Source organism: Lithobates pipiens, unplaced genomic scaffold (genome assembly GCF_037356315.1).
Source record: "Lithobates pipiens isolate NorthernLeopardFrog02 unplaced genomic scaffold, aLitPip1_a1.2 Scaffold_1, whole genome shotgun sequence".
Classification (NCBI taxonomy): Eukaryota; Metazoa; Chordata; class Amphibia; order Anura; family Ranidae; genus Lithobates; species Lithobates pipiens.
Window position 1 is genome coordinate 15,920,210 of NW_027507685.1, and position 27,980 is coordinate 15,948,189.

Below are 27,980 nucleotides of genomic sequence, written 5' to 3' on the forward strand. Positions count from 1 at the left end.
TGTATTTGCACAGCGGCTATTCAAATGCAAAATTTTTTGGAAAAAACGACTGGAGTCGTAGAGCTGGAGTTTAGTTAAGAGATCCAAAAAAAAAAAAAAAAAAAAAAAAAGAAGCCATCGCTAGCATTTACACAACCTTCATTTTTGTTTAATGAAGAGGACTCCAGCCTTCCAAAACACAAAAATAATGTAGAAGTGCTCACAATCTACTTGTGTATCTGCAGAGGCTACACCCACTGCCAGTGCATTGCTTTTCATAGAAGTATTACCTGAACTATAAGCAGTGAGCCCTGGTCCTTAGCCAGGATGAAAAAGCATTGTTTTTTTTGCCCTATCTGGAGTTGTGCTTCAATGACCCCTACTCAAATAAACCCAAAGATCTAGGCAGGATTTAGATGAAACCTGCAGCTCTAGCTATAATTCTTTAAAAAAAAACTGCCACGAATTTAATATCTTTTTCACAATTTTATAGGATTGTAATTACTGATCCTACTGTGTGCTATGCTTGACACGCACTATTGCACAGGGCGAGAAGAGTAGACTAAATAAAAATTCCAGAATATGTAAAAGATTCAAATTTTATATACGGTAATAGAGAAGGTTTTCAGTAACAAAAGACCTTTATATCATGAGCAATGCTAAGGTGGCTTCCTTAGCGGAAGTCAGGAGCCACATGTGGATGACAAGGCAATGGTCGGAATGACTACTGTAGGAGACTCCATGAAATAAGCCATTGAAAGGTAAAACACAAGCTTTGCAGTGTGTGTGTATATATATATATATATATATATATATATATATATATATATATATATATATATATAAAAAGCAGCAATATTTATTGCATTAAGGAAAACCAGTACATCAACACCCAATAAGCTATGCTAAAATCTGGTAGGAAATAGATAGTACAGTGTTCATATTTGATAACGTGTTCTACCTAAAAGATGTTATTTACAGAGAGAAATAAATAAATTACTTATGCAGATGCATGAAGGAAACAGATATAACAAACAGTACCAACCATGTTTTATTAATTTGTACAGACAAAATAACTTTCCAATATGAAATTAAATTTACAGGACACACTTCTTCCATCATTGGTAAATTTTATACTATACAGCAGCATAAACTGAAAGCTGGAAGATATTATCTAGTGATATGCTTTACATATTCCAAAAGTTATGTTCCAGCACAATACTGAATAAATTAGTTTTGTTTGTAAACTAAGAGATTGCATATTTTATGCTGTACCTGTTTGACATTTAACTTACTAAATGCTGAGGTTATCCATCTGTAAGATTTAAACTGGCAGCTGTAGGATAACATCAGTCACTAAAAACAAAGATTTCTATGGCATTGAGAAAATTGTTTTATACCCAATATAAAAACTCTTGTACTGAAAAACATGTCATTTAAAGTAATACCTGGTAGTTTAAACCTTACTCATGTATTACCAAGCCAAATAACAGTTTTAAAACAGACCAAAATGAAGCAGAAGTGTGTACTTCTAAACTTCAAAAAACGTGTACCGCTTTCCCATTCTAGAAACATGAAAATTAAATATTTATTATTGTTTCAATGAAAAATTAAAGTGTATATAAAAAAAAAAAAAAAAAAAAAAGAAGAAGAAGGGGCAAAGGCAGCAAACCCTATGATACCATGAGAGGATAGGGTGCACTTTGTAAATGTAAAAGAAGATTGAGTACTATTAAATGATATGGAAATCGAATGAACTCGTACAGAGGCAGGTTATCAGCAGCCTTGGAAATATTAGCCAGACACTTCTTAAACAAAATTACATTTACACAAAACACTTACTTTCCCACCCAAATCGCTTCTTAAGAAATGTAGTACTTTCTACATGGTCCAAATATGTGCTAGGTTATCTCCACCTAAAACTGAACTCCCATCTCACTAAATTAGATTTTTTTTTTCCTGTGATAAAGTTTAGTCTGCTGCAAATACATAATGTTAAAGTTAGGAAACCATCTCCAGCCTGCTTTTCTCATACAGTGCAAATAAACAGATTTCATTAAAACGGTGGCCCTATTTGCAGCTTATACTTACACCACACACCCCCCCCCCCCACTACTGCTCCATTTAGACACTGGATGAGATTTCACAGCTCTGTGTAACATTCAAGACATGGTATTTATACATGGCTTACGGTTCTCTTCACTCCCAAGGCCTAAATGAAGCTCCAGGGAGCAAAAGCAAAGTAAGTAATAACTGTTGGCGTGGTCCTCATTAAAGCGGACCTGTGTCTTTGCTATGCACGAGTAAACCACAGGTTCACATTAAAGAAAAAACAGTCACAAATGGGACTTATGCAAAAATCTTGGACAATCCATTCCACTGAAGTTCAGATAAAAAAAAAAAAAAAAAAAAAAAAAAAAAAATTATAAATAAAAATAATGCAGTTATGCTTTTTTTTTATTTTTATTAAATTGTATTTTAATAAAGTAAGTACCTGAATTCCCCTGGATAACAGCGACCTGTATTCCACTGCACAGAAGGGCTCACATTGGGAAAGTCAGGGCCAGCACTGACAATTGGGCTCTGCTGCAGTATATGCCAAAAAGGAGAAAGCCGGAGGAGAGCGATACTGTTCACTGTCCAATCAGCAGGCAGGGGGCGTGTTCTTGAACAAGCTGTGCTGGTATTGCAGTAAAGGTAAGGCTCTAACAGTATTATATGGCAGAACTGACCCAGCACAGGACTGGCTGCACAGAATTGCAAATATTTTGGCAGGTCAAACAATTCACATATACTGTATGCAATTCAATTGTGTACTAGGCCATGAAAAAGGTATACAGCCCCCTTATTAGCTGTACTATGTCTGATGCTTTGAGTACCAGGGGTCAGAGGTCATTTGAAAGGCGACAACTGCTGTCTGCCTTCACACAAATGTCTCACAACTCTAAAGAACGCATAGCGGAGTCAAATAAAAAACAGTGCAGTTAAACTTAAGAAAAGTCAAGAAATTACACTTACCGTAGCAGATATCTTCAAAGATTGCTGTGTATTTAATCATTTTTGACGTGGCTTTCACATTTATAAGTGATGCCGTTTTCATGCTTTTGTTACTGTATTAACGGGGTTGTAAAGCTGTGTTTTTTTATTTTCCAAATAGGTTCCTTTAAGCTAGTGCATTGTTGGTTCACTTACCTTTTCCTTCGATTTCCCTTCCGTTTTTTTTCCCCTTTGTCTAAAATTCTCACTTCCTGTTTCTCTTCAGTAAAACACCATCATCCGAGCGGTGGTTAGTCAGCCAGAACAGCTTACTGAGGAGGAACAGGAAGTGAGAAATTCAGACAAAGGGGAGAAAAAAAAAAAAAAAAACATTTAGAAGGGAAAATCGAAGGAAAAGGTAAGTGAACCAACAATGCACTAGCTTAAAGGAACCTATTTAGAAAATAAAAAACAAACCTTTACAACCCCTTTAAAACCAGAAATTCCCATATTAGCCAGTACCATAAATCTGTACTCTTTAACCGCTGCTGAGATCCCAAATACATAGAGTGCATGGTTTCCAATGAGTCAGCCAAGAACCACCATTTGGCACTGCTATGGATGAAGCAGAGCCTTTGAATGCAATATACAAAATATGGCTACCTCCATGTACAAATATCACTAAATTACAAACTATACATATAAAACAGAAAATACATTCCTTTAAAAAAAAAAAAAAAGGGCAGATAAAATTGTGGCCCACTATTATCTGATACGTATTTGGCAAGGCAGCAACTGTCAAAGTTCAGGTGACCTCTGAGCTTGACACAAAAGCAAAAGGACAGGTCCAAAGTAAAGGGGGGGAGGGGGGCAAAAGGAATGGTCAAGAGTCTTGCATAATTCCAGCTGTGACTGGTTCTCTTTTAAAATGGTGTACAAATTACTGGGCAGCTTTGTGTTCCAGCATACATTGTTCACAGAGACCAAATCAAACTTTAATAGAAGAGTATAAGCACAGCAACACACATTTGGGAGGGGGGGGCTACTAATTAAAACAAGTGTACCAATCACCAACATCATACAATACTCATCCTTAAAAAGGCAGAGTACCCATCATTTAGGAGTAACAGTATTCATTAGTGTCTGGTTAGATATTTTTTTTTTTTTTTTTTTATGCTGTACTGCCAATAGTGTCATTTATAGCACACATTGTCTTCCACAGGGAACCAAAGTTTATGTCTTTGTAAAAAGAGGGATTTAGGGAATTAACATGGAAGCCACCCCTACATTCGTTACAGAGACTAACATTTCACCGATAGAATTAATACTGCATCTTTTGCTTACTGTTAAATAAAATGTATAATCTTTTTTTTTTTTTTGCCAAAAATAAAGTAACTGACTGAGATGGCAAAAGGCAAAAAAAAAAAAAAAATGTATAATCTTCTCATAAGAAAAAAAAAAAAAAAAAAAAATATACAAAAAAAATGTGCACCTGAGGGAAATCAGATACTTCCAATGCATAAAGTAAATGATGCAGGGGGAAAAAAAATGCACAGGATTCACAAAAATGGTTTTCAAAAGGGGGGGGGAACCCCACACACAACTTCATGTTCCATAGAAAATGTATCTTTGTTCATTGAATGAGACATCTTTTCATATTATAGATCATGTAAAGTAAGTAGACCTTTGGGAAAGAAAAATCTCAAAATACCTCTTAATTTTACATATATAGTAGTTTCATCTGTACCCAAAAATTAGAACCAATATATAGATAAACTGAAATTGGCTATACTTTAGAAAACATTCTTAAAGCATAGTGTTACACTCTCCTAGGTGCTACAGTAGCACATTGTGAAAATACTCGAGGGGCAGGTCCAGGAAGTAAAATGGCACAAGAGCGTTATGGAAGCCAGTTCTGAACCATTTCACAAGTCAGAGCCACTTCCTGAAAAACACAGCAATCTCCCATATGCAATTTGCAAAATATGCCATCTTTTTCCTCACAAAAATAAAGTATGCTGAAAAAAAAAAAAAAAAAAAAAAAAATAAGCTTCCTTTGCCAACACATCAATATAAGCTTTAAATTGCTGTACATTTAATCTGTGTGGGAAAGCAAGTATGCGTCCATTTGAAATTCAACACGGCTTCACACATTATCTCTCTGTATTCCGTCTTCCCAAGTCACCTCATTCTGTTTTTACAGCAAAGAGGCTGGGGTGACACAGTCTTCTCTATGGTTTCCATGGTAATGCACTCAGTCTGTGGAAAATAAAATACAAATAAAGTCAATTAATGCTGAACAATGCAACTGTACAAAATGAAATGCTCACAGATCTTGCATTGCTTAATAGTAATGCTGGATATAAAAAAAATAAAAAAAAAAAAATAATAATAATAAATATATATATATATTATATTTTTTTTATTAGGCATATACATTTGGGAGGGGGGGGGGGGTAAAAAAAAAAAAAAATCACTGTGAAAGCTGTAGAAAAGTAAAATATATGTTTGTTTCTTTTTTTTCTGCTTTGGTTTAATGTTCACGATTTAAAACTATCATTTAAATTTACAAAATATTGCAATACACACACATATATTTATATTTCATAAAAGTCATAGCGGGAAATAATATGGGAGCCACAAGTACCAAGGTCTGGGACGGTCATCTTGATACTGGTTTTACCATATAGTTATGGACATAAAACAAGCATGTGCATATATGCTTGCTCTAGGTTAGTAATTTATCAAGTAGTAAAATTATAGAGCAGGATGACTGCTTCCAACTTTAAAATAAATCATTGCAAGTTCCTGCTAGGATTATTATATCCTGAATCATAAGAGTCATTCCAGAAAGCTGAATATTGCTAAAGACTTTATGAAAAAGAAAAAAAGGCATATTCTGGATTCATCCTCACATAAGCAGATCCATTTCAACAAAATGTGTTTACTAGATGTAAACAGATCATGTGATCAGCAGCCTGTTAAACTGGGCTCTGGTAGGGTTTCGTCAGATTAGGCGACCTGTCAGATTTTGTAACGTTACATCACGGCCATCTTGGTACACCCCGCACTTATTTTTACCATATATATAGTGAAATACAGCATTTTGACATCCGTCTTATTTTTATGTGCAATTTAAAAAGCAGCGGCAAGCGTGCTGATCTCACAGGTTTGCTGATCCGGCAGAACACCGCTGCTGTTATAGTTAAACATTAAAGCAGTGTGATGGGTTTTGAAAATTCAAGTTAGACTCCTGGAAAACAAGTTACCAGTAAGAAATATAAAGGGGTGGGTCCTGCGCAAATCGTGCCACTCAAATAAAATACACAAATTCAAAATAATATAAATATGTGCATACATACAATGCCGTGAAAAAAAATATAGTCCAAAAAACAGCACGCATAAAAATATATAAAAAATATATAAAAAAATGGAAAAAAGGTTTAATGATAGAACAATAATAAAATGTCCGCTACTCAAGGCTCCCAGAACTCTCACCTTTAAACGAAGTGAATAAGCAAATCAAACAAACTCCAGGATTCTCTTATTTCATTCATAAATAATAAATAATAGCCATCAGGAAATCCAAAGGATTTCACTCAGGCTCTTTTTCACAGCATCTGTGTTTCATTATATCTGATTTTGGATTTTTTTCCACTTTAGTCACTTATTACCACTTAGCGGCGCGAAGGCTGACCACTTTTAAGTTACCAGTAAGGCCCCTTTCACACATGCGGACATTATGTCCGTATTTCATCCATCCGTTTGCGGATGAAATACGGACATACATGCATTCCTATGGGATAGCGGGTGTCTGCGGATGAACATCCGCAGACACCCAATATCGTCCACCTCCGCTATTGTCCGATTCTGCAGACAGAGGAAAATCCTATTTTTCTATCCGTCTGCAGAGCGGATCGGATGAGCAAGGACAGACGGTCCGTGTTCATCCGATCCCCCATAGAGGTGCCGGGATCGCCCTGTTATCAGCCGGCTCAGCGGGGAAAACTGAGCGATCCCCGCTGAGCAAGTGGATCATCACGGGGCAGATCATTACTGATCCGTCCCGTGTGAAAGGGGCCCAAGTCTTTCAGGACAGCACCTGAGAGAGTGGCTCCTCCCACTTGTCAGGAAACACACCTACACCAAATTTTAAAAGGAGGCGCCTTCCCACATGTTGCCAGTAGTAGAAGTAGTGGTAGTAGTAGTGAACCTCCGGTCTGAGCTGGAACACATAATCAGAATATGGTTAGTCACAGCATAAAATCAAACAAACAATAAGGCCGGGTTGTTGCCGTCCTGAAAGACTCCTGGAAAACAAGTTACTGGTAAGCCTAACTTGAATTTTCCCTTAACGTCTTTCAGGACAGCACCTGAGAGGATAAATGACTTACCAACTGGGGGGGGGGGGGGAACCACAGCCTGCAGGACCTGCCAAAAGCCTGATAATTTGCTGACAGAAGATCCAGTCTGTAAGGAGTCCAACGTAAAATCCTTCTTGCTTCAAGGTAATGTAATAGAGTTCTTCTTACATCCAAATTGTGGAATAGGCTCCCCCCCCCCGAAGGGTTTGAGCAAAAGGTTGGTAGGATGATCTCCTGCGACCTGCTGTGAACGGACGCTACTTTTGTTAAAAAAAAAATAAAAAAAACGGATCCGGTATAAGTATAACCCTATCTGTTTAGATAGACAAGAAAGGTTCTTTAGTTCTCCTTGCCAACGTGATTGTAACTAGAAATAAAGTCTTAAAAAGGTTAGCTTTCTTAGAGATACTGCTTGTAATGGAATGGTTCAAAAGGTTCCTTTGTGACCGCTTGTAGGACCACTGATGGATCCCATTTGGGAAAATGCTTAGCTGGAGCTGGTTTAGATCTAGTAAGTGCCTTAAAAAAAAAAAAAAAAAAAATAAAGTCTTGTGACCAAGGTCTCAGAAGTGATTGGTCTCTCCAGAAAAACTCCCAATGTGGCCACTTGAAAGTTAAGTGTGCTGACTGCAAGGCCTTTGCCTGCACAATTTTGTGGGAATTCCAATACTGACACCAAATTTTTTACAGTTCCATTTGTCGAATGACACCAGGAGTTGTGGACGTTCCATTATTTAGTGTAAATGTTTCTAGTTACTTTTTTCTATTGGAAAGTAAAGTGGTTACTAAGGGTACTGACAGATCTTTGTCCCTTAACTGCATCTCAGATACCAGGCGGTCAGGCTTAGTCTGGCCAAATCCGGGTGATGTATTGGACCCTGCAGAATTAAATCTTATCAGATAGGTAGCTGCCAAAAATGGTTTGACTGCCATCTGCAGAACGGTGGTGAACCAACCTCTTTTTGGCCAGAATGGAGTAATCAGGATTATGGACACCTTTTCCTATTGTATTTTTCTCAATACTAATGGAGGAAAGGCATAACCTAGATGAAAGTTCCAAGGATGTGCCATGGCATCTATCCCCTGTGAACGGTTTCTTTGAATGGAAAAGAAAAGCAGCAACTGTGAAATTTCTTCTGCCACAAACAGGTCCACCTGTGGATGGCCCCAGGCCCTGGTGACCTTTGCAAAAAAACTTCTGGATTCAAGCTCTATTCTGCCTCCTGAATCAGTCTCCTGCTCAGAAAATCTGCCACTACTTTTACTGTGCCCTTGAGGTGGGCTGCAGATAAGGACAACAAATGATTATCCGCCCACTCTAGGATCTTTGATGCCAGCAACTGAAGCGTTTTGCTTCTTGTGCCTCCCTGCTTGTTCAGGTAGGCTATGGAAGTGGAGTTGTCTGATAGAATCTGGACATGGAAACCTTGGAGGATTGGAGAGAGGATTGGAGAGAAGGCATCCAATGCCAAGGCGACTGCCCTTAGTTCCTCCGATTTGAGGACCTTTTTGCCTTGGTCCGGGACCATTCTCCCTGTGCCAAGTTCTGATCCAAGTGGTCCACCACACGCTGGCATCCGCTGTTACCACTTTTTCCATTGAGAATGACCATAGTAGGCCTTTTGACAGAAATTCCTGATTTTTCTACCTTTGTGTCCAGAGATTCTGTCCTATGGTTCCATGCCTTTAGGAGGAAACTCTGAAGAGGTCTGAAATGTAGCCTTGCCCATTGAATGGCTGGCATAGTCAAGGTTAAAGTTCCTAGGGCAGACAAAACCCTTCTGTCATTTTCTGATTTGTCTGTAGCATAGCTATGATATTTTGGATTTTGATTTTTTTTTTTCTCTTCTGGAAGGAAAATTCCTTTGCTCCACTGAGCTTATTTGGTACCCCAGAAATTGTACTTGTAGAGCCGGATTGAAGTTTGACTTCTGAACATTCACAATCCAACCCAAGGTTTCTAAATGACTGAAGGTCCTTGCCCAGGTCTAACAATTTCTCCCTGGAAGGGTCAAAGAAGAGTAGGTCATCCAGGTACAAGATTACTGCGACCCGTTGTTGGCGAAGAGGTGTGAGGGCTTCTGCCTTCACCCTTGTTAAATATTCACAGGGCAGAAGAAAGGCCGAAGGGAAGGGCCTTGAACTACAGATGTAGAACCTCGTTCCCCAGGTTTATCTTCATCCTTAGGAATCTGAGACTGAGGGGCTATAGGGATGTGCAGATAGGCATCCCGAAGGTCGATCGATCGATGCCATGAAGCACTCCTTGGTCAATAGGTTTCTGACTGTGAAGATAGAGTCCATACAAAACCTTTTGTATAGGACTGATCTGTTTAGTGATTTTAAGTTGAGGATTAATTGAAAACCTCCGGGTTGTTTTTTTTTCTTCTTTTTTTCTTTTATCAGAAATTAGCTGCCTCAGATCCTTCAACAGGTTCCTCATAGCTAGGGCCTTTGCTGCATCTCTCGGTAGGCTTGTTATAGAGTACCTTACTGGGGGGGGGGGGGGGGGGGGGGGGGGGTTGTAACCTTGGGACAGCATGCTCAGAATATACTGGTTTTCCGTCATGCTTGTCCAATAAGGGAGAACATTTTTAAGCCTTCCTCCCACTTGTAAAAGGCTGTCATTGAGTTTTGTTGGTTGACGCAGGAGGATGGAAAAGGACATTTCTTTGCCTTTTCCCCTCTGCCCTGACCAATTTCTCTTTCTCTTGAGTTTTTTTTTACTTTGTTCCAGATCCCTTTGAGGACGAAAAAAAACATTTGACTGGCCATTTCTACTCGACAGGAAAGGACTTTTTTTTTTTTTTTATCTGCAGTTCGGCCCTGATTTGGATTCAGTTCTTGACAGAATAATAAGTCTTGTTTTTGGATGCCATATCTCCCGGCAGGTTTTTAAAAACAGCGCCCTTCTGACTAAGTTAGTTAGGGCTGCGGCTTTTGCGGTCATCCTAATAACATCTGCTGATGTGTCTGAAACATAAGCTACAGCTGCTGACAAAGTCGTAAAGGAATCAAGAATTTCTTGCTTGGGGGAATCAGATATGTTCTTTAAGCTGATTTCACCCAATATTCCATATTCCTAGAGACACAAGTAGTTGCCACTGCTGCTTCTTTTTATCCATGGTATCCTTTAAAATCCCCATGTCCTCAAATGCCAGATCAGTCTAACCTGAGAAAAGGCTGCATCGAGATTTGGAACTTTGTTCCAAAGTGCCACTGGGTCTTCATCGAATGGGAACCTCCTTTTATGGGCCCTTGGGAAGAAAGGCTCTCTTTCTTAATTATCTCAGTAATTACCACGTGGACTGGAAAAGTATGATTTTTGGGCTGTATGTATGAGTCCTGCATAAAGCCTGTCATGCAAAGACAATTCTTTTCACTCTTCCTCTAGGCCCAAGGTAGCATAAATTGCCCTTTAGTAGCTAGTTACTTGCTCCAAAGACAATTTATATTTAGAAGGTGCATTTTCCACCTCGTTCTCCTCCTCGTGCGGCTCTTCCTTAGAATGTGAGGGGGAATGCCCTTCCCAGTGGTGAGGACCTACTCCTGCCTCCACTGCCAGGACTAAAAGTGAGCTCTGAGAGGATTGTGAGGTGGACGGCTGACTTAGAGATGGATTTGCATGCGAAGATCGAAAGGATTGAACGGTGGCATCCAGTTCCTTTTTGACTGATGCAATCAAATCGATGTATGTGGAAGAAGACTTTCTTCACTAAAGAAGAGTCAATGCATGCTTGACATAGTATCTTTTTCCAGCCTTCAGGTAATTTTGCTTTACATGAAGGGTATTTTTTTTAATCCCCGGATCAGAGCTCTTGGCCTGCCATGACAAGGGAAAAAAAAAAAGAATCCTATTGAGTCAGCCTGAACTCATGCTCAATATGCTCACCACAGGTGTGCAGTGAGAAAACCACAAACCTCATGTGACCAGACAGGCCCCGCCAACAGGGGGAAACGCAACTCAAATCCCACAGCATCCCTGCAGTGCGAAGTATGTGGCTAAATGTGGAACCAGAAATATTGGCACCGGACCTGTTCCTTCCTCCTCCCCTGCGCATTCTGGCAGAAATGGGAATTCAAAAATAATGCATGTCTTAGGCTAGTGCACGAGATATGTAAATCACCTCTCAATCACAGCAAGGGGGAAGAACTGACAAAGATTTTACAGTTTGTCCGTTTTATTTCACTGAAAAAAAAAAAAAAATGATATGAGGATTGCTCAGAGCTGGATTAAGGGCCGGTTCACACAGCGAGGCGATGCGAGGCGACACGGCTCGCCTCGCCTCGCTCCCGCAAGTCGCCCCCGTTCTGTACAATGGAACCGTTCTGAGAGGAGCGACTCGAGTCGCTCCGACTCAGAAAAAAGGTTCCTGTACTACTTCGGGGCGACTTCGGGGGCGACTTGCATTGACTTCTATACAGAAGTCCTCTGCAATTCGCCGCTGAGGTCCCCGCAGGTCGCGGCGAGGCAAGTCGGAGACGCCTCGCCGCGCCTCGCTGTGTGAACCGGCCCTAACTCTTTGTGGCAAAACTGGGCACAGCTGATCTGAAATCCATAACTCTATATTGTGCCAGACAAAGAAAAAAAAAATATATAAAAAAATTTCGGGTTTACATCCACTTTATTTTTTCAATTTTTTTATTTTTAATCAAGGGTTTACCTCCTCTTACCACTTGCGGACTGCCCGCCATCTTTGTACGTCAGCTGTTTGAAATGGAATACCGTTGCTATGGCAGCAGCTAGCTGCCATAACCCCAGTATCCTCTTCAACAGCGGGTGGTCCGCTTTCAGATAAAAGTGGTCTCTGTGGCAGATTCACTGCAAGATCACTTTTATAAGGGGCGGGAGAGGTGCACCCCCTCCCGCCACGGTCATCTCTGCTGCTTTAACTGAGCCACCGGTAGTGACAGATGATCGGGTCCTCTCCCCTCAAGAGCCTGGAGCCAAGCTAGGGAAAGATGACCCCCACTCGGCTCCATACTATTAGATGGTGGAAGTGACCTCAAAACGTCATTTGCACCCAATGGTCCTAAAGGGGAATTTTTTTTTTCGCATTTAAGTGTAAAATGGGAGATCTGAGGTCTTTTGGATCACATTTTTTTCTGTTACAAGTGATGTTGATATTCCTTGTAATAGGAAATAAAAAAAAAAAAAAAAAAAAAGATACTAAAATTGATTTAAACACTTTGCTCCCACGCTATAGACGAAAGACGTCTACAGCGCAGACGCCAATTGCCGGGAGGGCGTCCCTGGACGTCCACCTGTTTACTTCCCCAATGTGCGCCGCGGGCATTGGGGAGATTCTGTGTTGGCCGTGGCCCTTGGGCACAGCCAATCACAGATCGTGCTAAATAGCCAATCACAGCAGCCATTTAGCACACGATCGAAGCTTCCAATGAGGGATGATCTCATATGTAAACATATGAGATCATCTCATCTCCAGCTCTCTCTCACACAGAGACAGCGTGTGAGGAGGGAGAGCAAACGGTGCAGCAGGGAGGGAAAAATCTCACAACAAAGTGCCTACAGTGCCACCTGTTATCCATGTGATGTTTCATCAGTGCCATCTGTCAGTGTCACTTGCCATCTGTCATCAGTGCCACATATAAGTGCCATCTGTGTCACATGTCAGTGCCACATCAGTGTCACGTGCCATCTGTCATCAGTGCCACATCAGTGTCACATCAGTGTCACGTGTCATTGTCCTGGTTCTCCAGGGCCTTCAAAAGTGTAATATGTAATCAACAAGTTAGATGTGTAATTTATGCTCCTAGAACACGTGATGGCGCTCCCTGCATGTTGGGCCTCTCTGTGGCCAGGCTGTGAAAAAGTCCCACACATGTGATGTGATATCGTAATACTCAGGAAGAGTAGCAGAATATATTTTGGGGCATAATTTGATGTATACACATGCCATGTGGGAGAAATAACCTATTACAATGACAATTTTGTGGGGGGGAAAAAGAAAAAAATAATATCTTAATTTTTCAAAGAATTGTGGGAAAAAAAAAAAAAAAATCATCAAAAACCTCCATGCATCTTACCAAATACCTTGGAATGTCTACTTTAAAAAAAAAAAAGGGGTCATTTGGGGGGGGGGGGGTTATCTACTTTCCTGGCTTGCTAGGGTCACAAAAATTAGACAGGCCGTCACATCAGAGGTGGTCAATTTTTTTATGATTTGCACCACAGCTTGTAGACTAACTTTCACAAAGACCACATAATATCCACTAATTTGGGTTATTTTTACCAAAGATATGCAGCAGTATAAATTGTGGCCAAAATTTATGAAGAAAAAATTAATCATTTGCAAATTTTTTATCACAGAAACAAAAGAAAAATGGGTTTTTTCTTCAAAATTTTTGGTCTTTTCATTTATAGCACAAAAAAAAATAAAGTTATCAAAACACCACTAAAAGAAAGCTCTATTTGTATGACAAAAAGATCGTTTGGGTACAGTATTACATGACTGAGTAATTTTAGAAAAAATGAAAATAAAAGCGAGAACAAGTGGGACTTTATATGAGCCGTGACCATCCAGTACACAAGACTCCATCCCCGATATTTGATAAAAAGAAGGGAAGGGGATAAAAATGACTGAGTAATTGTCATTCAAAAAAAGTGTGACAGCGCTGAAAGCTGATAATTGGTTTGGGCAGGAGGGGGGGGGGGGGGTTTAAGTGCCCAGTAAGCAAGTGGTTAAATTTACATTCAAGGAACCAGTTATGAAAGAAATAAGGACTGTCCTAGTGAACCTCTCGTCTTGCTAAACCTCTCCTGGCACAAAGAAACAGGGTGAGGACTTTTGACTTGGACTCAAAGTGCTGAAGCGAGATCAGGGCAGCAACCACACAACGAACATTTTTCATGGGACACTTTATATGTTAGGTAATGACTGCTTACATACACAGGTCTATGGTGTAAATGTGTCAAATCACTTAGTGTTTTTTATATATATGGTTTCTTCTTTTAATTGTAATGTATATCATTATCTACCACAAGAGCCCCCGATCTGACAGTGTTAAGTTTATCAATTACGAATAACATTTTTGGATTGTTCTGTAGAAAATTCCTTCCACTTTTGTGAACTTCTCCCTCCTGTTGCCTCCCTGAATACCTAGCTTACATATACCAGAAGGCTGCAGTTGCAATTTCTGTGAAATCTCACGATATCTCGCTCAAACACCATGGCAACAAGTCAGCAGATTTACACTGTGCCATGTCTCCATCTGCGCACGACCTGGCACCACATTATCAGGGCGCTGACTGAGCACCAGGAACACACAGCTGGCTTTCAATGAAGAATAAAAAAAAATAAAAAAATAAAATAAAAAAAAGAAGAAGAGATAATGTCATATTACAGAACCTGTGGCACAAGAATGGTGGGTGTGAAGAGGACAATACAGGTATCACCGGCCTTGTAAATAGGTTTATGCAGCCCAATGTCGCAACTGTGATAACAGCCACAATAGGAATTCTTTTCTTAAGGGAGGTGCAAGGTCCACTTTAAGCTCACATGACATCTCAGCTACAGTTAGTCAAAGGCCTCTAGAAGAATCTGAAGGTAGCTAGAAATGGCTTCTATGGTATGGCAAGACCAAAATGTGCTTATACCAAAGTGTTTTGGTCTGTTGGCAAAAACCTTAACCACTTCAGCCCCGGACCATTTTGCTGGCCAAAGACCAGAGCACTTTTTCTGCGATTCGGCACTGTGTCACTTTAACTGACAATTGTGCTGTCGCACGACGTGGCTCCCAAACAAAATGTATGTCCTTTTTATCACCCCTGCGGTTTTTATTTTTTGCGCTATAGACAAAAAAAAAAGCATTTTTATTTACATTTTGCTATAATAAATATCTCCAAAAATAAGAAAAAAACTTTTTTTTCCCTCAGTTTAGGCAAATACGTATTCTTCTAAATATTTTTGTTTAAAAAAAAAAACGCAATAAAGCGTTTATTGATTGGTTTGCGCAAAAGTTATAGCGTTTACAAAATAGGGGATAGCTTTATGACATTTTCATAAAAATTTTTTTACTAGGAATGGCGGTGATCAGTGATTTTTATAGCGACTGCGACATTATGGCGGACACAGACATTTTTGGGACCATTGCCATTTATACAGCAATCAGTGCTATACAAATGCACTGATTCCTGTGTAAATGACACTGGCAGTGAAGGGGTTAACCACTGGAGGGGCAGTGTATGGGTTACTCATGTCCTGGGGAGTGATTCTAACTGTGGGGGGGCGTGGCTACGTGTGGCACTTCACTGATCTCTGCTCCCGATGATAGGGAGCAGAGATCAGCGACTCTGTCACTAGGCAGAATGGGGAAATGCTTGTTTACCTTAGAATCTCCCCGTTCTTCCTCTCCGTGAAACGATCGTGGGTATCCCCGCAACAGAGTCCGCGGGACCCGCGACCCAACTCACGGAGCTTGCCGCTGGTGCGCCACCAGATTCTTAAAGGGCAACATACAGGTATGTTAGTTTGCCTGTATAAGCCCTTCTGCCGAGATTATATATATATATATATATATATATATATATATATATATATATATATATATATATATATATATATATATATATATATATATATATATACACACATACACATACACATACATATATATATATATATACACATACATACATACATACACACATACACACACACATACACACACACATATATACACACACATATATACACACACATAAATGCCTAGACCTGCCCACCCCCACCCCCTCCTTCACAGATCTTCTCCTGTCTTCACAGCCTCGTTTTTGCCCAGAAGTCTCTCCTGAGAGAAGGAGAGGAGGGGGTCAGGCTTTGGGAGTAAGTTCCATTTGTTAGAAACTGTAATATAGAGGAGTTCAAGGCTCAGTTTCTACTAGTGTGACTTGCATTGCAACTTTGAACACAAAGTCGCATGACAAGTCACAGCCCATTGGTTTCAATGGCAAATGTTCCCATCTATTGACATTGTAAAGATGCCTGTACTACTTTGATGCGACCTTTGATCCAGAGTGTAAAGTTGGATCAACACACTTAAATCGCACAGCTTTGGAGTCGCACTAGTGAAAACGTAGCCCAAGGCTAGAGTGCGACTTTGGAGTACAACTTAGCTCCAACTTTACTCTCTGGATAAAAGTTGCATCAAAGCATTGCAGGTACCTTTTCAAAGTTAACTGCTTGCCACCTGCCCACCGTCAAATGACAGAGGGGCGGGTGCGGCTCTCGTTCTGGGATGATGTCGTCCCAGAGCGGCCACGCTGTGTTGCTAGGACACAATGCGACACCGATATCCGTAACGACTTGTGGCCATGGCTGTTTTACACTCCTTCCTGCCCGGCCTATAGCAGAATGACAGCAATTCAGTCATATGACGTTGGACACACCGCAACATTACCGTGTGATCAGCCGTGCCCAATCACGACTGATCACAGTGTAAACAAGAAAAGCAGTGTATCTTTTCCTCAATCGTATCTGACAGGCGTGAGTAAAGAGACAACTGGCAGCAGACAACGCAGCGCCCCCCCCCCCCCCTCCCAGGATGCCCACACTGAACCACCAGGGATGCCACCAGGAATGCCAATTAGTGCAGCCTCATCAGCGCCTGTCAGTGAAGGAGAAAATGTACTTATTTACAAAATTTTCAGTAATTTTTTTGCTTAAACCACGCAGAAGGTGATCAAATACCACCAAAAGAAAGCTCTGTTTGTGGGAACAAAATGCTAAAAATCTTGTTTGGGTACAGTGTAGCATGACCGTGCATTTGTCATTTAAAAAGGGACAGTACTGCAAGCTGAAAATTGGCTTGGGCAGGAAGGGTGGAAAGTGTCCGATATTGAAGTGGTTAACCATAACTATGTACAATCACAGCCGGTCACATGTAAAACAGGGAGATGCTGGTAATCGGCTTTCATTGCTCCACACTGACAGTGTGACAGAAACTAAGAAAAACTTTTTTTTTTGCAAGAAAAACAAAACAAAAACCCAGCAGTGATTAAATACCACCAAAATAAAGCACTATTTGTGAGCAGAAAAAAAAAAAAAAAAAATTCACATGGTTACATTCAAAGTGCGACAGCACTGAAAGCTCAAAATTGGCCTGGGCAGGAAGGGGGTGAAAGTGCACGGTAGGCAAGTGGTTAAACTGATATTAAAAAAAGTTGATTTCTGTTGATCCAAAAAAAATAAAAAAAATAAGCCACAGCATGAAATTATATTCACTGTGTTACATAACAATAAAGGCCAAACACAGACCTACTGACGAATATGCAGGCATATGGCCTTACAGCTCAAAATACACCAGTATTTTCGGCACACAAGAAAATGCGCACATTTGCCTTTACAAGTTCATACCCAGATAGGAGTGTATTACAAGACACTTGTTATAGGCACCAGGCATCACTTAAACACAATACACAGTTAAATGAATGACACCACAAAGCACTGACCCATGTAAGGTGTACTGCCATGTGTGAAAGAGTCATTAATATTTTCTTTGCTATCATAAATGTATATGCTTGCTGGGCTTTTTCCATTCCATCGTTAAACGACAAAAAAAAAAAAAAATAAAAAAAAAATGTAGCGTTTAGCCAGTAGAAGAAAGGTTTGTATTCCAGTGCAAGCAGCCTTTTTACAACTTGCAGTGAAGGAACAAGAGTGAGAGGGAAGATTCTCTACTTCAACTAATTCACTTTGATCTGTCAAATTTCAACTTGAGCTACTGTACTTGGTAAAACAGGATTTTTCCCTACAGGAGGCAAAGAGAACTGAAAAAATTTAAAATAAATGGAAGAAGGTTTAAAGCATCACTTACTAAAAAGGACAAAGAGCACATATTAAACCTCTTCTCTTTTTTAGGCCCTTTTCTTTTAATTTTCACCTGGTGATCCGGGCAGTGGTGTTTTTTTTTCCAACTTCCTCTAACAGAACAAGCTGTCCAAAAGTAGCACTTAGAGGTAGGGCTGGAGGGAAATCTATTTGAATCGAGTTGAGAGGTCAAAAGCGATTCAAAATTTCAGCGAATTGACACCTGTGGGCAGGAGTTTTTAGGCAAGGCCGCGGCTTTGGCCTAGTCCATGAGGCCGGACGGCGCGAACTAGGCGGAGCCTCGCCTAGAAACTCCTGCCGCAGCTCCTCGGGACCGACGCGGTGTCCATCAAAAAACAAAACCACACCACACCTCGAATCGTTTAAGAAAAAAATAAAATAAAAATAAAATTATGTTTGCTGCAACTGCACATAACTACGTTAGTCAAGTCCTTCAAAATCTGCTAGTCTGCTAGGCCCCTTTCACACAAAGTAGAATCTGTCCAAGCAGGCGGAAGACAGGTACATGTCCGCTCTGCACAGCCCACTGTTCTCTATGGGGCATCTGTTTCCATCCGATCAACAGATGGCAAAAAAGGTATCCCCCCCCCCCCCCATCTGCAATTTTTAGCAGTCTGGATATGTCTGTTGACATCTGCAGCTTCATAGAGAACAATGGGTGGTCCGATTGGGTTCGCCTGAAAAATGGACGGGCGGACCACCTGCTCGGTCTGCTGGTGTGAAAGGGCCTAACACAACAATCCCCAAAGACTGATAATGTTGCTGTCCAAAAGGTGTCTGCTTTACTACTTTATCCAGAATAGAGACACCATAAGACAGGAAGTTAAAGCGGAGGTCCACCCTAAAGTGGACCTCCGCTCATCGGAACCCTCCCCCCCTCCGGCGCCACAATTGGCACCTTTCAGGGGGGAGGGGGGTGCAGATACCTGTACAGTACAGGTATTCTGCACCCACTTCCGGGATAGCTCTCTGCGGAAAGGGGAGTAGATTACGCCCCTTTCCGCAAGTGCCCGCCCCTTTCCGCAAGTGCCCCGCTGCCTGCTGGGAAACACACAGATCCCAGAGGCAGCGGGACCGTCCTTATTGCGCAGCGCGATTCGCGCATGCGCAGTAGGGAACCGGGAAATGAAGCCGAAAGGCTCCATTTCCTGATTCCCAATACCCAAGATGGCGGCGGCAGCACTTACAGACGATCTAGAGATCGGCTTCGGGTGCCGACATCGCGGGCGCGCTTGACAGGTAAGTGGAACTATTTTAAAAAGTCAGCAGCTGCAGTATTTGTAGCTGCTGGCTTTTTTTTTTTTTTTTTTTTTTTTTTATATAAAACGCGGAGTCCCGGTGGACTCCCGCTTTAATTACTGGCCAGATCACCAGGTAAAATAAAAGGGCAAAAAAAAAAAAAAAAGAAAAGGGTAATGCAGTCACATCTAAGAATTGTAAAGTGCAAAATAAATTTGGGGGTTAAATACAGCTTTATTGTATGATTTTGTAAATGTGATGCTGACAATCAGGCTGATCTAGCTGCAGAAAAGTATAAAATAGCACTGCATAGGAAATCTCTGGATTGAGGGTCCGTTCACACCTGAACACAATGCAGAAAGGTGTGTTCCATAGGTATTCACTACCCTCACAAGACACACAGGTGCCAATTAATTGTTACTGGCACCCCACATGCATCTCAAATGCTGCACGTTTACAGACACTGACCACATGGTACTGCAGTAGTGTACGGTTTGATGTGGTGCAATCTGCAAAAGCAGTTCTTGCACGTTTCAGTGAGTTTTTTGCAGCTCAAATGAATTGGCTGTCAAAACCAGAACCTGAGGGATTATGTCATTCCCTTGTGAACCGGCCCTGCAACCTAATACTATACAAAATACTTTATCTTTTAATAGTCTATTCATTAGTATTTTTTGAGGAGGAGTTCTGCTTTATGATTCAGACATGGGCAAGTGCAGAAAAAGGGGGGGGGGGGGAGATTTTTTATTACACACAATGGGAAAGACAAAAGCGCATAAGCAAGGGTAGAGAGCGAGAAACGCACAATTTTTAGTCAGCCCCTTGCTGTGCTGTATGGCAGGCCTGGATACATTTGGAGAGTATGAATGGAAATGGCAATCCTTTGCAGGTATAAAAAGTTTCCAAACATAGATTTCATTGTACCGTTTGCCTGGAGTTCCGCTTCAAAAACAGAATGACAGAGATCACGTGAAGTCTTGAGAGTTGCAGACCTGCCAACTGCCTGACCTTACACACCGTCTCCCATTTTCTGAGTGTGCAGTGTGTTTGGTCGGGGGGGGGGGGGGGGGGGGGGGGTCGATAAGCAACAACCGCCATTCCAGATAAAATCTCAGGCTGAAAGAAAAAGGGTTAAAGTGGAACTTCCACTGATCTGCTTCCTCCCTCCTCCAGTGCCACGTGTGGCACCTTTTGGTGCCCCCCCCCCCCCCAATTAGATGGGCCCCCCCCTCCTCTTTCCCCCGGGCCAATTAGAAAGCACAGCATGCTTCGCAGTAGGATTTCCCTTACCAGGAATGGCAGCACCCGGGAGTCTACATAAAAAAAAAAATAAATAATAATTTGCTGGGGTGCCGACAATCGCAGGCTCCCTACACAGGTAGTGTCCCAATATTGAAGTCAGCAGCTACAGTATTTGTATCTGCTGACTTCAAATTTTTCTTCCCCAGGCAGAACTCTCTTTAAAAAGCAGTGCCAAAAATCCTACGCATTTTTTACAACACTAAGATGAAATGTCCCAATGCATCACCCCCCCCCCCCAAAACACTTACCTAATGTCCGTGGTCACCACCATTGGGCGCTCTACCATCTGTGCTGCTCCCCATACTAGTTTGTAGGAGAGAGTGAGATAATGGGAGAGATTGTACCCTTTAGCTGTCTGGGAGGAGGGAGCAAGGGGCACAGCTTGCCAGGCGCTGTGTTTTTGGACACATAGCTCCAGCCGGGAGTGTGGGACATGTGAAAAAAATAAAAACAACATCGATCAGCAGCTGCAGCCACTGATCAATGCATTAACAGCGCTGGGTGGCGTTGTCAGAATACCATGACCCCCATGGGACAATTTTGCGTACAGACATTTGTCACCATTGAGAAGTACATGCAGTTTTAAAGCTTGACATGTTTATCTACTTCAATACCAGGCACATTTACCCCCTTCCTGCCCAGGCCAATTTTCTGCTTCAAATAACTGCTCGGTCATGCAACATTGTACCCTTAAGATTTTTTTTTTTTTTTTTTTTTTTTTAAATACACGCAAATAGAGCTCTCTTGCTGGTATTTATATCACCACTGGGATTTTTTTTAGGTTTAGCTAAATGAAAAAAATAAAATAAGACCAAAACCCCCCCCCCACACGACTTAGTTTTGGTTATAACATTTTTGCAAATAAATCTTTCTTCGTAAAATTTAATTCAAAATGTATTCTCCTACATCTCTTTGGTGAAAATAACCCAAATCACTGTATATTATACATAGTTAGTCTGATTGAGAAAAGGCACACTAACTAGTGCAACCGCCTGCAGGAAAATTTATATATATATATATATATATATATATATATATATATATATATATATATATATATATATATATATATATATATATATATAATTTTTTTTTTTTTTTGCGCAATCCGATTTACTGACGGCCTATCATTTCTTGATGCCTGAAAATGCCAGGACAGTACAAATACCCCCAAATGACCTCTTTTTGGGAAAGTACAGTCCAAGGTACTTAGTAGACTGCATGGACAGTTTTTTTTGAAGTTGTAATTTTTCGTCACAATTATTCAAAAAATTAAGACAAAAAAAAATATATATAAAAAATAAAATCACAATTTTCATTTTTTTTTTTGCATATTGTTACCAGTACAGCGTTATCATATAACTGGTGTGGCAGTAACACTACTACTCTGGGGAAGTGATCAGGAATATATGTATCTTTTTTATTTATCTCCCCCCCCCCCCCCCCCCCAACACATCAGCATTCCTTATACCAATGAATTTCATTGGTATAAGCCAATGTTTCTCAACTCCAGTCCTCAAGTGCCCCCAACAGGTCACGTTTTCAGGATTTCCCTCAGATGAAACAGCTATGGTAATTACAAAAGGCAGTTAAACTGATAAAATCACCTGTGCAAAATGAAAAGTCTGAAAACATGACCTGTTGGGGGTACTAAGGACTGGAGTTGCGAAACATTGGTATAAGCAACCATTTTTACTGAAACTGGTTTATTCGGTGTCTGATTAGCTATGAGTGGCCAAAGCTAATCACATGGTACAGATGGGCTGTGATTGGCCCTGTCTGTACCACGTGATCACTTCTCAGTTGGAAACACAAAAGTATACAATGGTTGGCATGAAATAAAGCCATCCATTGTTTAGAATTGTCCTGCGATCTGCTGCGACTGGTCACAGTGATCACATGGTACTGGCAGCGGCCCGGTACAGCGATTAATCATTGGCTGTGTCCACTGACAGATCGCACAGCTGCATTGCCCTGCGAGGGGTGCGTTTTGGGAGGACATTATATGATGTCCTCCCAGAACAACAGTGCTCCCACCCAGCTGTCAGTGTACCATAGGCTGGGAGGTAAGGTGTTAAGATGAATTTGTTTGACGTAACCACATTTTATATTTTACTAGAAAATGGGTAAAGGTCTTGTTTCCATGCAGTAAAATTACTTTAGTGTACTTTTCACCGATATTATGCGACATGAAAAACTGACGACTACCACCATTTTATTCTCCATGGTCATTGCTTTCTCAAAAATGTATGTGTGGGGAATTTTAACTAAATCTGCAGTCCTAAAATATGTGCATTTTAACATGTGCAGAAAATTCAAAGAGGAGTCAAGCCTAGCGTACCTTAAGGCTCCATGCACACTGGAGCTCATAAACTGCAGTTTATTGGAGTTTGGGCGTGTTTTTTTTTTTTTAAAAGCCCATAAACTCCACTCTATGTTAGCCTATGTGTCCATGCACACATGGACGTTTTTCAGCTTTAATGAGCAGTGGAGTTAATGGGCTTTTTTCTGAACGCCAGAAATTCGCGTTCAAAGTGCCGTTTTTCACCGCCAAAAAATGACAAATGCTGATAAATGCTCATAGACGCGCGTTAATTAGCGTTTGGCATTCTATTTTTTTCAATGCATTGTGGGAGTTTGGAATGTACTGTGGGATTTTTGGAGTGTCCTCTGTGTATTTTTATTGAAAACGCTCATAAACGCTAGTACAAAACGCTGTTAAAAGCAAGTTTTTCAACCAGCGTTTTCTGCCAGCAATCTGGCGTCCAGAAAAAGCTTTTTTGAGCTTCAGTGTGCATGGAGCCTTAAATTACATTTTTTTTTTCCCTTTCTTCTAAATGGTATTTCTATTAACAAGGCAAATGTGGTGCCTAATCAAGATGAATTTAGTCATGTGTGCATTTATAACCAAACATGCTTAAGCAGCAGATATGGTCACAGCATTTTAAAGCTGCCTAAAGAAAAGCAAACACACACACACACACACACACCAGAGGAGGCCTTCACACAAAAAAAAACAAAAAAAAAAAAACAGGCAAGTTACACAACCAATCTAATCCAGCTGCATTAAATGCAATGTCAGCCTTGTAATTTGCCCAACAACTTGTTACTTTACAGCAATTTATATGATCAAATTTGGTTTGCTGCACAAAGTTAACATACAGGAAAGGATAGGCATGCCACTTCACCAGTAGCAGAAGTTGCTATACCCAGCATGAAGTCGGTGATAAAGCTAAGCCATTATAGTTTACAAAACTTTTGTTCAAATAGGACAGCAGTTGATCAGATACAGCATGCTAAACATGGATCCGTTATGCCAAAGTAATCAACTTGTACTGAAATATTTTGGGGGGGGCAAGATTAGCATTTACAAACCTTTTCTGAAGGCAGAACACTTCAGGCAGTCAGGCCTGGAGAAGTCGATGCTGACATAAGCTCCCGTTTCCAAATTTCTGCTTCCATTCTGGTGCTGACTGCAAACTGGGGAGACAGGCTCGCATACACTACTATCATGCATACTCAGAGCTATGTAGTTCAGACCATGCTGAAAACCTGTAGAGCAGTTTTTAGACATTTTTTTCTCTTGATCACAACTGTTTTCATCGGGCTTCAGCCAAACGTTGTCAAAAGAGGCAGAACTATGCCTTTTGCTACTTTCAGTAAAGCAAGAGGAAGTTGTTGTCACTGTGCTGGCAGAGGAGAAAGTTTCAGAGCTGTGCCTCCGTCTTCCCTGTGGATCAACACGGATAACTTTAGGACCAGCTACAGGTTCTGTGTTAGGGTTGAGGACAGGGGGGAAGCCACTTTTAAACGATGACATATCCCCAATACACAGCCGATTTACAATAGACGATGGGCTTTCTAACTTTGTACCATTTTCAGGTTCATCAGGAAAAGGTCTCGATGGAGTCATTGCCCTACTAAATGTCATTGCTGTGTAATCATCATTCCTATTATTTGTAGTAGTGACACAAGCCGTACCGCATGGGACCTTGGCATATTCTGCACTGGGCTGAACTCTGGAAATACCAGGACATGCATAGGCAGAAATGTCTGTTAGAGAGTTAGAAAAATCAGCTGTGGCTTTCGGAGATTGCACATCAATGTCTACACTCATGTAATCAGACAAGGGGGACTGTCTATGATCACAACTTGAGCCCAAGGAAGATGGTGAGCCTTCTGCAGACAGAGAATAGGGAGTACTACTCGCTTTATCACTGAAGTCAATATTGATATATTCACCGGGGCTGGTTGGCTCAGCTGAAGTAGAATGGTCAAACATTCTCGGTATTGTATTGCTCCCTCTCATAGCAAGAGTAAGTTTAGTTGGCCTTGTTGCCCTAACTTGATGATTTAATATGTCACTGGAAGATTTCAAATCAGTCTTTGACATCCCATTTGCAACCCCATTCTTACACACTTCACTTACATTTTCCTCACCCATTTGCAGTAACGTTCCCGGAGAAGACATAGGAACATACTCACTATGATCATTGCAATGTTTTGAAGAACTTTTAAAGCTTCTGGGTAAAGAAAAATAAGAACCGAACCCTCTGGAGTTATTTAAATTCGAGTCAATAGTCTGTTTTGAGGTGCTTCCATAGGACATGTCCATGTACTCACCATTGGTGACTTTCTCTTGGCTACCTTTAGGGGCATTTCCCGTTAATGTATTTCTGACAGGTGAACTGGCAGCTGGAAACATCATCATATACCCCTTTGAATCCACCTGAGACGGGCACCTGGAAATGATTTCTTTTGGTACAGAAACACTTTTGGGTGCCATTGGCAAATAGTCATTGTATGAAACTGAAGGCATCATTGGCATGTAGCCATCATCCTCGGCTTTACTCCCACTTTGGTTACAAATAGAATCAATGAGGCCATTACTATAATCCTCAGGGTGATCGCTGTCTTTTAACTTTGGTGATTCAGAGTAGGCAAACTGTTTCTCTTCGGAGTTTTCATCAAAAGAAGCAGCAGCATGGGACTTTTGTTGTAAGGTGACATGGGTGGGCTTAGTCAGGGAGTAAGTTCTTTTTCTAAAACATTTCTCGGCTTCCATGTAATCATCCTGACCAGCCGGGTGGCTTTTCGTGCTCATTGACATGTAATCACTGAGGGTGTTTTCTTCTTGTATGGGTGGCGTGTTACCCAACGAGTCCGGAGTATTACTCCTCACGCGAAAGTACCTGAGGTCTCCAGGACTTGAGCCATACTCATCGGATGAAATAAAGCCACCATCGCTAGGGGAGCCACACACAGAAGAGCTGGAGGGTCTGGTCAGGGAATCAGATACAGACCCGGGGCCACTGCTCGAACACACGTTTATTGGGCTTGTAGCTGAAGGAAAATGGGAAACTGGTAGGGAGGCTGATCTGGAATGGTAGCCAGAATTAAAAGGTGCCCTGACATATCTTCCAGTACCTTCTTGCTTATTCAGATTTATCCGTGCCGTATTTAAGTGGATCAGACTGCCAGTCACTGACCTGAACGGCCTGGTCATGGTACCTTCGCCCTCGCTGGAGGTCCTAAAGCGGTACGAGTTGCTCTTGGACGTTGGAGGAGTGCCAGCGATGCTTTCAGTCCTTGACCTTCTCTGCAGGCCGGTCTGGCTGGGTGGCAGGTTGCCCAAGTAGCGTCTGGTGGTGATGAAGGAGATGGGGTTGGTGCCGGAGGACTGGCTCTTGCTCCTCGGCCTGAACTCGGAGTACGCCTTCAGGGCTTTCATGGTCTCCAGGAAAGTCTCGTGCATGTTCTGGGCCACCACGCAGTCGTCCACCTGCATCCACAGCTCGCCGGCCCCGGTGGAGGAGGAGCGGCCCACCTCGATGAAGAAGTAGTTCTCCGAGTGGCCGCAGCGGCGGATGTTCATGAGCAGCAGGTGGACGCAGGCCACGTCCGAGTTGAGCTTGACCAGGTGCACCGCCTTGTTGGACAGGCAGAGGCGGTAGACCCCGGACAGGTTCTTGCTCTGGCCCAGGCCTCGCGGTTTGACGTTGACCTGCCAGACCTCCTTGAAGACGTTACCTGCCCGGAAGCCGCCGTAGCTCTCCTCCTCCAGCTCGTCGTCCTCGGCCAGGCAGGACTTCTTGTTCTCGTTGATGAGCTGGCTGAGGGCCTGGTACCAGGAGTCCTGCTCCTGCTCGCTGTCGGCCACCATGGCGAAGTACTCGTCCTTGGTGTAGAGGGCCAGCAGGTGCTTGTTCTTGGCGTCGGCCCGCCGGCTGACGGTGAAGCACTGGGACAGGAAGATGACCCTCTTGGGGGGTCCGGGTCGCTGCAGACCGCTGCGGAATTTCTTCTCGTTGTCGTAGTACTCCAGCCGGGCCGGACCCAGGTGGCTGTGAGCCCTCAGGACGAAGTAACGCTTGTGGCCGTGCTTCTGCTTCCTCAGGTAGCCCCGCTTCTGCACGTCCTCCTCACAGGTGACAGCACTCTCCTCCTGCACCTGAGGAAGACGCCCACAGCCGCTCTCCTCCTCAGAGGGGGACGGAGGACCGGGCTTCATGCTTGTCCTGCCGGCTCTGTCCTCCTCACAGCTCAGGACACCCGCCATGGAGAAGGGGAGAGGAGCCCCGAGGGCTGGCCTCTCTGCTGCGCTTCCCGGGCTATGCACGAACCCTGCCGGCGTCCTACCTTCCCCTCTGCCGGTGAATGAAACTCAGCGTCCGCCTTCCAGCGAGGGGAGCTCAGAGGACACGCATGGCGCTGCGTCTAGGCGCCGGGAATCTCCGTCTCTCCCCCCCACCACCTCCCGGCGTGCACGGCTCAGCAGCGGCGGCTCTTCTCCTCGCCGTACACATACACCACAGACAGACTCGAGTGGGGGCAGGGAGAGCGGCACGGCGAAAACAACACGTGACCCCGCCCGCCTGCGTCACCTAGACACGACCCGCCCACCACGGAGGCACGGACCTCACCGCCCAATGACAGCGCGCTCGGCCAATAGCGGTGCGCTCCTTTCCAAAGAAAAAAAAAAAACATCCCGCAGAATGGGCGTGGCCACCGCGCTCCCACTATCGGCCCTGCCCATTTTTTTACTCACGCTTTAGGATGTAAACAGGCAGCCGATTGGTGGCTCAGGGGGGGGGAGGGAACCCGCCCTCGCCTGGAAAAAAAGGCGTGTTCCGTAGTAATAGGCGTGGCCCGGGGCGCTTATTGGTCGAGTCTGGGTGCTGTTACGGTTTGGCACGCGGCGATTGGCTGCAATAGAAGTCTCCCCGTCCTACCTTTCTCAAGGGGGCGGGGACTCTCGCCTGGTTGTGAAGAG

At 42.4% G+C, this 27,980-nt stretch overlaps 1 protein-coding gene across 1 annotated transcript; it reads right to left on the bottom strand.

Annotated features, from left to right (window-relative positions):
* Positions 1 to 4,413: 4,413 nt before the first annotated feature.
* Positions 4,414 to 27,544, bottom strand: IRS4 (insulin receptor substrate 4). The gene is made up of 2 exons (XM_077478968.1): positions 24,083 to 27,544; positions 4,414 to 5,214 (listed from the first exon to the last, which is right to left on the bottom strand). The coding sequence occupies exons 1-2, from the start codon at positions 27,264 to 27,266 to the stop codon at positions 5,210 to 5,212; spliced, it is 3,189 nt and encodes a 1,062-aa protein (XP_077335094.1). The 5' UTR covers positions 27,267 to 27,544; the 3' UTR covers positions 4,414 to 5,209.
* Between the last annotated feature and the right edge of the window lie 436 nt (positions 27,545 to 27,980).

Bases quoted from the DNA above. Each gene is read 5' to 3' on its own strand.
- IRS4 (XM_077478968.1), bottom strand. From the start codon at position 27,266: ATGGCGGGTGTCCTGAGCTGTGAGGAGGACAGAGCCGGCAGGACAAGC.